Source organism: Artemia franciscana, chromosome 7, assembly GCF_032884065.1.
Source record: "Artemia franciscana chromosome 7, ASM3288406v1, whole genome shotgun sequence".
Classification (NCBI taxonomy): domain Eukaryota; kingdom Metazoa; phylum Arthropoda; class Branchiopoda; order Anostraca; family Artemiidae; genus Artemia; species Artemia franciscana.
This window is the reverse complement of record NC_088869.1, coordinates 22,966,609-22,980,602: the sequence shown is the minus strand read 5'-3', so window position 1 is coordinate 22,980,602 and position 13,994 is coordinate 22,966,609. Positions and strand designations below refer to the sequence as shown.

At 34.0% G+C, this 13,994-nt stretch overlaps 1 protein-coding gene across 3 annotated transcripts in view; it reads left to right on the top strand.

Annotated features, from left to right (window-relative positions):
* Positions 1 to 12,137, top strand: part of LOC136029009 (zinc finger protein interacting with ribonucleoprotein K-like) — a 43,426-nt gene extending 31,289 nt beyond the window's left edge. For 2 of the 3 annotated variants that reach the window (XM_065707018.1, XM_065707017.1), the window contains exons 6-7: positions 4,418 to 4,588; positions 11,417 to 12,137. In XM_065707018.1, the coding sequence (XP_065563090.1) occupies positions 4,418 to 4,588; positions 11,417 to 11,928 (683 nt within the window). In that variant the 3' untranslated portion in view covers positions 11,929 to 12,137. Of the gene's footprint in view, positions 1 to 4,417; positions 4,589 to 10,078; positions 11,197 to 11,416 lie in introns of those variants that run through there. The other variant, XM_065707019.1, reaches the window with a different exon arrangement.
* Positions 12,138 to 13,994: the final 1,857 nt, after the last annotated feature.

The following is a 13,994-nucleotide window of genomic DNA, read 5'->3' as shown; positions in this document are numbered from 1 at the left end:
CAATGGAAAGTGGTAAAGATTTCTTACGTCCACTATAGTTTTATATTTCCATAGAGAAATGAATGATTAGGGCACCTAAGGGCATCAAAATGAAAATATTTTTTTTTTCTTCACTCCACCTTAGGTCTATTCATTAGGTCTTGTTATTAAACTGTTAGGGTCATTTGATCATGTAAATTCTCTCCTTAATTGCCACACTGAAGCATGAGGTGAAATAAGTAAAAAATCCCGTTTACACAGATAGCAGTAATAAAACACTTGTACCGCCCATTTTACGAACATCAATAGAGTCAAGTTTTTCAAAAATTAATCCGACTCTACAACCCTTTTCTTTAAACAGAAATAAAACAGCAAGAATATGTTTAAATTATGTAAGAAGAGTGATGTCTTGCAAATCAGATGAAATTCAATATTTTATTATCATGTCAAAAGTCAAGTAAAGGGGTGAACGCAAAATGGATGATTTAATTGGCCTAAGGTATTCTTCTGCCGGTAAGTCATTTGTGTCCCTGTGTCCCACCTGTGAATATATATATATATATATATATATATATATATATATATATATATATATATATATATATATATATATATATATATATATATATATATATATATATATATATATATATATATATATATATATATATATATATATGTTTTTAACCGCGTAAAACTTGCGAATATACAACATTCTTCGCTGTCCCATTGTCGGTGCATATAAATAGATTGTCAGGTTTACCGACTCTTGAACATGCAACAAATAATTGTCCATGGGAAAAACAATCCGTATTCAGATCTATACCGCATTTTTCTAATGATTGCCCTTGAGCTTTGTTGATGGTGATTGCTAATTGAACATTCCCTGTGTCCCTGTCGTCATTTATATATCCTCCTGTGCCCCCGGCGTCCCCGTTGTAGTTGTCCCTGTGTCCCGGTCGTCATTTATATTCCCTGTGTCCCAGTCTGTAATTTCTCTTTGAGTGTCCCGGTCGTCATTTATATTCCCTGTGTCCCGGTCGTCATCTGTGTCCCGGTCTGTAATTTCTCTTTGAGTGTCCTGGTCTTCATTTTTTTTAAATATATTTTCTATATATATATATAGTTTCTAGTTTTCTGTATATATAGAATCTTTTTTTTTAATTTTTATTCTTTTTTAATTTTTCTTCTTTATTTAGCTTTTTATTTTTTATTTGTTTTTTTAGTTTTTTTCTTTTTAGGTTTTTTCTTTATTTAGTTTTTTCTTTTTAAGTTTTTTTCTTTTCTTTTAGTTTTTTGGCTTTTTTATTCATTTTTTTACTCACCGATGGAGTAAATGAAATATTAATATTCCTTGAATTGCGAAGATGGTGCGCAGACCTATCAGTGATGGAAGAAAGAGTAGTTTGAAGGGATGTCTTTCAAATGTCTTTCCCTCCTCAACGTTCCGGTCTTTACGCTAAAGTTTTTTATTGTTTTAGAAAGTATAACTGTGACGAAGAGTCAAACTTTAGCGTAAAGAGTGGGACGTTGAGGAGGGGACAGCCGCTTTCATATACAGAATAATATCTGTTCCTTATAAGTTTTAATGTCGCTCCTAACTTTCAGTTGATAAAACTTTTTTATTTTTATTTAATTATTAATTAAAGTCGCTGACGTATTAGTTAAACGTGTCGGAAAACAGGTTGTTGGTAGAGCACCAGCAGCGAACTTATTTGAATGAAAATTCACCATGTAGAGAACGCCATATCAATTAGATTTAAGTTGAAATCTCCCACTATTACAACTTCACATGAACTTCTGCCTATTAAATCCAAGACGTCAGCAAGGACTTGTAGAAAAGAAGAGACGGATCCACTCAGATATCTATAAACCCTACCCATTATCAAAACCTTATTTTGTAATTTGATTTCAATAAACCAGGATTCAAAAACCCATTCATCATTTCTTGACAAATCGCTTTGAACAGAATAACGAAAAACATCAGACATATACATTGCTAGACCAACCTTTGCCATTCTTCTGTGATTTAGTCGCTCCATTTTGTAACCTGGTATGTCTAAATGTATTTCATTTCTAGAATCAAGTAAAGTGTCACATAGTCCGAAAATATTGGGTCGAATATATTATTGCAGTTGGCTTAGTTTTTTGGCTGTTCAGGGACATGTATATTTTTTTCCAGTTCCTATTTGGAGACAAGACGTTGGGGCTATATTCTTTCAAATTTTAAATCAATAAGCCTATGTATGCTGTTTTTTTTTCAGTTCACTGCTAATTAATGGCGGTTTCTATCTTGCAAAAATAACCGGGGAAGCCAAATATCTAGTTATTCATGTTGATATGTCTTTTCGCACACTTTCTGTCGTTTTTTACATCAATACACCTGCATTGATTTTGAAACATCGACTTAGCATTGGATAATGACTGTAATTTTATGTTTTCTTCTTAGTTCTAGTTAAAAAAAAAAATCTGGTGAATTCAAGATGATTCAAACTATTATCAATAGTGTGACTGGCAATGACACTTGGTATTTACCAAGTGACATATAGGGATCGCAATTTCTGTTGGTCTGTCGTTCTCGGTTTTGCTAGTTTGGGCACTTCCAGATAAGGTAGGACGATGAAATTTGGCAGGTGTTTCAGGAACCAGACCAGATTAAATTAGAAATAGTGGTTTCCCCGACTCTAGCATCTGAGGGGGAGTGGGAGGGGGGCGGTTAATTCGGAAAATTAGAAAAAATGAGGTATTTTTAACTTACGAAAAAGTGATTTGAACTTAACAAAATTTGATATTTAGAAGGAACTCGCGTGACAGAGCTCTCATTTTAAATCCTGACCGGATCCGGTAACATTGGGGGGAGTTGGAGGAAGAAACCAGAAATCTTGAAAAACGCTTAGAGTGGAGAGATCGTGATGATACTTGGTGGGAAGAATAAGCAATATACCTAGGTACGTAATTGACATAACCAGACCGGATCCGCTTTCTTGGGGGGGGGGGGGTGCTGGGGTGCTAATTCGGAAAAACTTGAAAAAATTAGGTAATTTTAACTTACGAACAGGTCATCAGATCTTAATGAAATTTGATATTTAGAAGGACCTCGTGCCTCAGACCTCTTATCTTAAATTCCAAATGTATCCGGTGACATTTGGGGGAGTTGGAGGGGAAAACTGGAAATCTTGGAAAACGCTTTTATTGTAGAGATCGGGATGAAACTTGGTGGTAGGAATAAGCCCATGTCCTTGATACGTTATTGACATAACCTGACCGGATCCGCTCTCTTTGGGGGATTTGGGGGGGGGGGTGGAATTCGATAGTTTGGGCACTTCCAGATAACCTAGGACGATGAAAGTTTGCAGGCGTATCAGGGACCAGACTAGATTAAATTAGAAGTGGTCTAGTTTGTTTACTTTTATTTCTAAATCCCTTTCAACTTGCCCTAAAAGCTGTTTTGAAGGTATCGTGGATATTTTTTTTAAAACAATTTTGGATGCACATAGTAGGCTATATTTTGGTTTAGTTCTTCATACCCAGCATTGTGCCTGCAGGTTTCAATGTAATACCCTGAGCTCTGCCTTGGATGTTCCTAAATGTCTTTTCGGTAATCTGGATGTGCCACGTGCCTTTTGACTTATTTTTACATCCCCTCAACTTTCCCGTAAAGATTTAGTTTAATGCTTTATTCTGTTACGGGAATACTGTATGTATGCCATTTTAACAACCTGAATGGATAGACTATTTTCATTTCTTTTTGTTGCAGTAGCAGTGATAGCTGTGAAAGCAATGAATTTCACATCAATAGCGTAAGCCATTTGCGAGAGTAATTTCTGCATGTTTATAGTTCCTTTTTATTTAGTTTGACGCGCCCGGAAATTTTTAAATTAATATCCTGAGCTGTTCGTGAGATGTCACAGATACTCATTTTTACAACATTTGATGTGCATTGTCCGTTTTGATTTAGTATATTCTGCCTTACAACATGGCCTGAAAGTTTCTGTCTTTGTTTCAGTTTAATACCACATGTTTTAGATGAAGCATTGCATACTTATAGCCCTTTGCCCAAAGGCCCTGGCGTTCAATCATTTTGAGAATTGGCTATTAAATTTTTACTCGGATGTATTTCTGGGGGAAAGCAGCCAATGGGGGCGTGGGAAGAGTGGTTGGTTGTCCTATGGTTGTTAACACATAAAAAGAACACTTGAAATATAATTTTTATTCGAAGGGGCCACCCCCAAAGTTTCAACGATAATTTCTTCCAAAAGAAATTGTCTAGAGGAAAAGCATATAATAACAATGCTTTGACTCTGTGAAGCACCCAACGCTACTGTGCTGCTTATTAATATCCAATCCCGTGACTAGCTTCTAATAAAATCAGTTGAATTTGTTTAATAAGCTTTACTGTTTAATTTTATGTGTCAACTTTGCTTATATTTTGTTTTAGAAGTTGAAGATCCTTTGCCAACTCACCATGAGGAGGTCCTGGCCATTCCGAATCTTATTTTGTTTCCTAAACGTGAAGATGTTCCTTTAGATACTTTTCCTGGCTTTTCAGGACCTCGTGAACTTCAACTTGACACCCAGGAATCTAGCGCCACATCTTTTGACAGCCAAGGTATATCTCAAATATTGTGTTTCGTTAAAATTAAACTGGGACGGGCTAGTGCATTAAATAATATAAATTTAGACTACTATTAAGATGGAAGTTTTTCTTGTCTTATTCCGCTGTTCTAAATGCTAAATCGTTTTTTTTTGGTCTAGCAGGAACGTTTCAAATCCTCACTTAAAAGAGGTTTCATGAAAATTGGTTTTTACAACCTAGAAAATTAAGTTTAAACCTAAGCATTCATATATATTTTTTTTTATAAATCAAGACTTAAATCCGTTTATCAAGACAAGCAAAAATTGGCTGCGAATGCTTAATACATTTTAATATTTTTTTTAATATAGTCATAATATATATCTTTTATATAATAAATTTCATAGTGTAGAATATTAATCTTGCTAAAAGTCCTAGACTCCAACAAATTACAGGATTAATTTTGTTGAATTAGAGTCAACAAAATGTAGCTCCACCTAGTTCCTTTTGTTAGTTTGTTTTTTAGAATGTTGTATTTTTTTTTTCTCCTGGAATGTAGAATGAAGTCCTATTAAACTTGTGTAATCACTTAGAAAGTCACGCAGGAATTTTTGGAACTTCAGTAAAAAAAGAAACTTTAAACAAACCTAAGATAAAATTGATGATTATCTTCATTAATGGATTGAAACAGATGAAAAATAAGCCTGAAAGCGTAGAGTTTCTTTTTATTTTCAATTGATTCAAATAAAAAAAAAATATCACTTATGTTAGTTTTTTGTCTTCTAAGTCATTATTGCGTGAATGTCGACACCCAGACCTTATGAAGGAGTTTACAATCCTCTTCGCCAAAAGGTAAATCGTCTCCTTGTTATAGAAAAAAAAAATTATAGAAAATTTTCTGACTGGAATGAAGACATTAGGAAAGTATTCCAAGTAAACAATTCTGTTTACGTGCCATCATCTCCTACTCTTCTCTCCCTTCACTTCTTTCGATTGATGGAAGAATCTTTGAATTGGAGCTACAAGATTAAGACATGTTTATTTCCTATTTTGATAATATTGGTAAAGTTTCAGCTTCTTCTGTAATTCCTTCTTTTCCTCTTCTAAATTTTAGGTCTTATCTTAGATCTATCTTTCTTAAATGAGTGGTATTATGAATTTTTTCAAAATTATGATTGCAAGAATTAGGACGTTTTCATTGTCAAGATCTACCTTCTTTTCATCGTTCCTACCCAAACGATATTAGTCATACTAAGTAACTAGTCTTGAAACTTCTTTTAAATTTTGTTATTCCAAGGACTTTAATATGTTCTCGTATTATTTTTCTTCTGAAACGTGGGCCACGGAATGATCCCGCAAGTTGTCGTCGTCCAATAGCTTTTTATTTGTGTTTTGTAATTTCTTTTGAAAAATCTAATTTCTTGACTTCTTCATTTCCTTGATTTAAAACGATTTTTTCGTGATTTTCTGTCTCGTTTTTTAGGAAAATTATTCAGCAGGCCTTGCATGCACAGCTTTCCTCAGTTACTTATATCCGGCTCTTGACTCTTGTCTGATACCTATTGCTCCAATTTCGTATCGTACGAAAAGCATTCGATTCATTTTTGCGCCAGATTAGTCTTCAGAAACAATTCCAAACTGTTATAAGCGGTATTACATATTTTTCTTTATTTCATATTTATCTGGTAGAGCCATCTTGGCTGATCCGCTTTTTTGTAACGCTTCCAAGAAAGTGTGTGGTGTCCCACAAGGGTCTGTCATTGGACTGATAAATGTTGGGAAGTCATGCTTTCTCATTTTCTTCAGAGTCACGAAGACTTCCCCTGACTAAAACGATAGTTATCTATCAAGAGGAGCTAATGGTAGCTATATGATTTTCCTTCTGTGCTTTCTTGGACACTCAATAGACGGATTCATCGTTCTCATTCACTCGATTTTTATTCCATTTAAAGTATTCGGGCATTTTCCAATAATTCTGGATTTTCACTTGTTCGAAATTTCTTGTTGTATCGAAATTACGCTTCCAACTTTCAACCTTGTTGTCCAGTGTCTACCCAAGCCTCTTGGGCTTGACTAATATCTTGAATACGGTATTGTACAGGTACATGAATATTTAAACGTTGTGCGACATGACTTCTTTCTGATATCGTAGCTAAACATTCACTAGTATGTTTCAGTTGGTGTAATGCAACTTTCTTCCCAATAGGTGTCTGTACATTATAAACAAGACACCGTTGATTTTTGACAATCTCAATGGAAAAACCCTCAATTATGGATTATGTCTTTTGTATTATGTATTTTTATATTGATACTTTACCGGACCTTTTAGCTCCAGAATATTCGATATTGATGTGACAAAAAAAATTTTTTTTTTAGCACACTTATCTTTTTTAAAACGAGTAATAATTGTGTACGTATGTATTTATTTTTTTTTACGAAATTGCTCTAGGTTCTTTTGGGAATATTGGTATCCTTAGAGTTTCTGGCCTAAATAAAGATCTATTGCCAGCATAATTTTGAACTGAACTTGAAAGTATCTTATTTTGTTTAAATAAATTTTGTTTTATCTTAGTTGCAGTTCAGAATCTCCAAATCTATTATGTGAACTGCAAAATTGTTTATGGTGTCCCATCAAAAATTATAATTTTTTAATTGAAACTACAGAAATACTTATTCACTTTAAAATAAACTTTTATTCTATTTATTTAAAAAAAAAACACCAGTAAGCTTACAGTTTTCAACACAACAGAATGGACTTAATATAAGTGTATTACAGAAATTACACCTATATAACATGACAAAAGGAACATGACTCATATCAAATACCAAGTGTAATTAGTATATTTAGAAAAGGCGCTTCAAGTAGTTTCAGAATGCCTAGAGGACAAATAAACAACCTTGACCATCTAACGTAACAAGATCAATTCGAAAAGTTAAGATAAAGAGTATTGAAAAAAGTCTTAAAGTATTGATAAAACAAAAAAGAAGGACAAACATACAGTGAGAATACTTCCGTCAGCAACAGTTAAAACGAGTTAAAATTAGAAGTAAAGAACAAAGAAACATATGGTTCGAAGATAAGTGGTAGCAAGAATTGGAACTACTCGAAACAAAAGTGAAGAACCAAAAAAAATATAATGCTAAAAGATATAATGCCACTACAGAACGACTAATTTTTCTAAGTAATGAATCGTCGATATTTGTAGTTCCTTCCGAAATAAGATTATCAATTTTGAATTAATTGCGGATTCGATTACAAAGACTCATGCTCAATACAAAATGTGTATTTTGTTCACGTTTTTGATGTTCATTCGTATACACATATTTTGACACCTTTCCTAACATCAGTTGTTTTGTTTTTTTATTTCCTCAAATTGTAATTTTGCAAATAGAGCAACGGGATTGGGACGATCTTGAGTGGACTGATCCGTGATGAGTTCATTATCATCAAATATATTACGTGCTGCTTCTTTAATTTTGGGTCATTCAGGATTGCAAGTCATAGTTATAAAGAAATATGGGGATCCAAAGCAACGAACAATAGCCAAGGCATCTTCAAAATGCTCATCAAAGGGACGTGATGATCCGGTGAATGACGTCGGCAGTATTACTTTTTCGCCAACGACTGTATTTTTTTCGTAGGTAAGTCGTTGCGAAGTCACGTAACACCTGCATGGTTTTCGGTCATAATAGTTTTCCGGTTAAATTTTAAAGGTTGGATGTGATCACACTCAACACGAATATTCGTGTTGCTAAGATATTGTTAAAAAAATATTTTGCCAAAATGCAAAGCATTAAAGCCAATCCGACCCAAATCGGCTGTTACATCTTGTAGACAAAGGCTTTTGGTATATTTAGCCCTGAAAGCGATACGATATTTCGCTAATTCAAGCTGTGTTGCATGCGGCTAACTTGTACAAGGTGTTTGAAGTAGTCTATCCACAGCCCATCCTAACGTTCCAGCTGGATAAAATAATGGGTGAGTAAAGGGCTCCACACGATGGTCGGTATTTTATGGAATTGGCAAGATTTTTGCCACGTTGTTTTAAAACTATTGCATTTGTTGGAAAATATTGCTTAGTATTAAGAGTAGGTACCGCGAATATTGAATTACATGCAGGAGGGTTGAACCGTGTGTAATCTACACCATTTGGCACAGTGAAAATGCTGTTTACTTTAAGAGGCTTTTGTCCCAATGAAGCAGCACGTTGATTTACATCATCCTCTACTTCTCGTATTTTCTCGTAACCTTTGGCATAGTTGCTTTTGTCTTGCAGTATTTCTTACTAAAAGATCCATTTGCTTACGAGAGGTCCAAAAAATTCAAGACTGTGTGCGAGGAATTCTTTAACAGCTTCATCGGGGCCTAAAAAGTACATTTGGCCATGTGAAGGCACTTCACAATCACTTTCAGTGGTATGTGATGGATGTGCTATTAAATTGAGTTTGTTATAAGCTTGTCCAGCTACATTAAAACTGAAATATTATGGCTCTTTATGGATGTTGCACTAGACCCTTAGAGTTCAAACCGGTGTTGCTGATTTTCGTTAGGAGGCCCTTCAGCCAGAACGTCCAATGTGGTGTTGGGGGCTAGCCATCCCGTGCTTTCCCACACCCTTCCTACTTACATTCCCCAGATTTTCCTGGGTCCATATTTAGATCTGGGTCAACTTCGCCTGAGGTTTTCAGAGTCACGCCACTGACCCCATCCCAAACCAAATAACTGGCTACACCAGGATTCGAACCATCGCCGTTTGGACGAAGGTTCTATTGAATGACTTTTGATGGTTTGATCATAACTCACGTTGAAATTGTTTTGCAATTCCCATTCTTGTCAAGGAAATTGTTTGGAGTTCCCATTCTTTTTAAAGTTATCGTGAAAAATTCAGAAACTGATTGAATTTCAAGGGTTTTAAGCGAAAGTGCAACTTATGAGGATAATAAGGGGTTTAGAGTTTTAAAGAAATTTTTTTAAAGTTTTATTTTTAGTCTTTTCATATAAAAATTGAATAATTATTCTGTACATCAGCGAGTTTTATACTATTATGATTCTAACATTTATGTAACCTTTTTTTGAAACATTCGCTTTTTAATTCTTTTCGATCCTCATTGTCTCCTGCTATTAGTCATCTTCTAATAGCATATTTCTTTCTTCATTGTTTCGGATTTATTTTGGATAACTCCAGACTACTTTTGCTCCTTGGGTATGTCTAATCTCATTCGATGACCCAGGCTCTCCAATTTCAACCATTGTGAATTTACGTTGCTCGGGTCGTTCTTTGGGTCATGTCACGTTTGTTAGTTCAGGTGCTTGGACAAAAAATTCTTCTGGTTCTAACGGATCATTTACAACAATTTTTTTGTGTGTATTTCTCTAGGAATATTTTTTTCTGCTTAAATAACTGCTAGCTTTTGAAAAGTATAGACTTATAGATCTTTTTGGACATAGCTAGTTTTGTGCTATTGATGACTTCACTGAAATAGATAAAAATAATGTGAATGAGTTAAATATTATCTCTTTTATAGCAGTCACATGTATGATAACTAATGAACAACCTAGACCCTCACGAGTGATAAGACCGATCCAAGTGACTAAGATATAGGGTATTGAAGAAATTTCTGAAGCAAGGATAAATTAAAAATGAAGAATAAAGAAATATGCAGTTATAATACCTACGTCAAGGAATATCTGGTTAAAAGATAAGCTACGGCAAGAATTAAAACCAGTCAAAAATAAAAGTGACGAACAAAGAAACATTCGGTTACAAGTCGTGCCACAACGAGGAGCAGAATAAAAAATGAAAGTGAAGAACAATAAAATATGCGACTAAAAGATATGCTACAGTGTGAATAAAGAAATATGCAATTAGAAGGTACGAGGCATCGAGAAAAACAAGTGACAGCAAAAATCAGAACGGGCCAAAAATGAAAGTATAATAAGTCATTGGAATTCTTCAATGCTGCATGTTTTTCTGTGGAGCCCTCCATTTTCCAGAGGAAAGAGAATCATACAAAGGTGATTCATTTGAAGTTTGTGCTTTACAACGAGATTTAACATGTATATATACAAGCCCTCAGAGTGTAGGGGCCTGGCTCGAAATCGGCTACATAGTTTTCTCTTCTATATGGCACGTTTACATTCCTGGCCACAAAAATGATCTAAATAGATCGCAACTTTAAAGAGGAATATGTATTTTCCCATCGGGGTTGAATCGAACCTATTATCACGCCATTACATCAAGAAGAAGCTCTTATTTTTTCAGTTTGAAGACAAGCGACAATGAGAATCAATTTATTCCTTGCCGTGCCGGGGCCTGGCCCATTGCATCAAGAAGAGGCTCACATCGTCTGTGGATAAGCGACAATGGACAATGAGGACAATGAGACAATTGACAAGGGAAAGTCAGAATCAATATGGAAAAGCCTAGCCCATAGTCGTGCTTGGATTCAACCTAGAAATTCGCTTCATACTTTCTTTTTTTTAAACTGTTATATTGACATTTCTGGCCAAAAAATAATCTAAATAGATCTAGGATTTATGGAAGAATCGTGAAATTCCTAAACCTATTGTAATCTTTACCAGTTATCAGAATTGAATCTATTCGAGTTTCTCGTTTCGTTATTTTTTTTATTGCGTTATTAGTTTCCTATTATTTTTTTATTTTTATTCTGTTTCTGATTTTATATATATATATATATATATATATATATATATATATATATATATATATATATATATATATATATATATATATATATATATATATATATATATATATATATGTGAGCATCATTACTTTTTTATGTGTCACGGAGAATGCCTTGTCTTAGTGTTTTATGTTTGGTCTGTCCCCCTTTTTTTAGGAGTTGAGGATACTTCATCAAGCATTGCCAATACGCTCTTGGAAACTTCAAATTCCAATAGTCGCTTTCATAGGAAAGAGAGGGGAAAAGACTATGAGTGCAATGTGTGCGATAAAAGATTTCACAGGCATTGGCAATTGGAAAGACACCAAAGAATTCATACAGGAAAAAAACCGTTTAAATGTGATGTGTGTCAGAAGAGGTTTTCTCAATCAAACAATTTGAAGACACATCAAAGACTGCATACAGGAGAGAAACCATTTAAATGTAATACGTGCAGTAAGTGTTTTACTCAATCAACTAATTTGAATGCACATCAAAGAATTCATACAGGAAAAAAACCGTTTAAATGTCATGTATGCCAAAAGAGCTTTTCTCAGCTGAGTCCTTTGAAAATACATCAAAGAATGCATACAGGTGAGAAACCGTTTAAATGTGATGTGTGCAAAAAATGTTTTTCTCAATCAAGCAATTTGATTAAACACCAAAAATTGCATAAGAAAGGATTTTAAATTTAAGTCGAACCTGAACCGTCATCTTATTGCAGATTCTTGGAAAAAAGCCGGTTAGTTTGTAGTGTGCAATAAAATATTGTTACATAATAGTGATTTCCCCAGACAAAAAAAATACTCGATGAAGAATTAATTCTGTTCCATGTAAACAAAACGTAATATATTCATGTAGTTTATTGGTTGAATAAATCCAAGATTTGTAATTTGTATTTCAATTTCTTTCTTTTTGTGTAGGGTATATATGAGTTTTGTTAGTAAATATCGCCATCTATTATCTAGGGTTAATCTCAAGCTGAAATTTAGTATTAAATACATGTGGATGATAGTTCCACTGAAATGATCATCGTCCAAAGCTCAGGTTTATTGATAGATGTCTTTTCATTGCAGTATTGTTTCTATATATTAGAAACAGATACTTTTAAACAGAACTTTGTATATGTAAAGATTTAGGTGAAAGAGTAGAAGAGCGGTTTTTGGTACTTGAGGAGTCTCCTTTGCTCTCTGATTAAACTTTTCAGAATGGATATCAAGCCTAAGTTAAGGGCTAGGGAAGTCACCTCTTCTCCATGCAAGAACTGAGTTTTAATGAGCTTGTAAATTTGATGTGCTAGGGAAATGAAACTTTCAGGATTAACAAACAAATGTGTTTGCATTCATCTATAATTTTTTCTCGAAAATGGATGTCTTTTTTAATTAGTATCCTTGGATTTTCTGGCCTAAGAAACAATCCAGATAGGTAACGAGTTTGAGAAAGTTCGTTCAGAGCCTTAATTAGGGGGGGGGGCATGCGAGTGACTTCATATTTATATACATTTCAAGAGCAGAAGTTACATCATTTTTCAAGGAAGTGATCGTATAGTTTTTTAGTTTCTATGACGCATGCAAAATTACACAAGATGAAACATGACTGAACTGCTAAATAAAAAGGCATGGAACAGGAAACAGCAAAAATCACATTGAATTGCAAAGGAAAACGTGATATAATGAAATCTGCTGTTAGAAGACAAAGCAATACTGCAATGGAATGAAGCAACGTATTCATTTAGGCTTAGATTCTGTGAAGAATAAACAAGAAGAAAGAATTTAACTCACGCCAGAATTGCTTAATTAAATTGATATTGCTGATTTTTCCCTAGAATGAAGATGTGTTACTTTAGCGTCTGCAAAGATTTGCCCGTTCGGATTTTCGTTGTCGTTTGTCTTCTAATCATATTTTTCTTTCCTCTATATTTTCGTATTTTAATTATCTCAGATAATTTTTCAATACCCTTTTGCTTTAGCTGTCCAGATAGGTCTTTGTTGTCCAGGCTGCTCATTCTCAGCCATTGGGAATTCACTTTTTTCGAATATTTTGTTATATCTTGTCATATTTAATCGTTTAAAAATTGTATGGTAAAACTTAGTTTTTTTGGTCGTCCTACTAGCATTTTTTTCCTGTGAAAAATAGGGAATCCTTGCTGTGAAGTAGGTACTCGCAATTTTCATTCTCTTTAAAGCTATTGTGCAAGATTTCGAAATTGATCGAATATTCCAAAGATTTTAAGCAATGTTTTTTATTTACGAGGAAAAGACGGGGTTTAGGGTTCGATGGAAAATTTGATTTTTATGAGTTTTTTTTAGTATATTCATATAAAAACTAAAGAATTATTCCAGACAACAGTGAGTTTTATTCTATTATGATTGTAACATATACAGCATTTTCTTTAACTTTAGTTTTAATTCGTTTCGATCCTCGTTGTCTCCTGCTGTCGCTTACCTTCTAACCGCATATTTTTTTCTTCTTCATGTTGGATAACTTCAGACATTTTTTCAATGTGATATGCCGTAGCTGTTGGGATCTCGGGTCGTTCTTTAATATGACGTCTTTTATGGCAATTACATGCATGAAGACTTTTATATTAGTGTATGGCATCATTGCAATACTGATGAAAATGTGACGTCATTTAGACGAAATTTTTTTTTCCAAAATGAAGACTTAACGAACTGTCTCAAATTTGTGACCTATCGTTGGTTTCTGGCCAGAAAATCCCAGGATGCCAATTTTCAAAAAAAAAAAAAATGTAGAG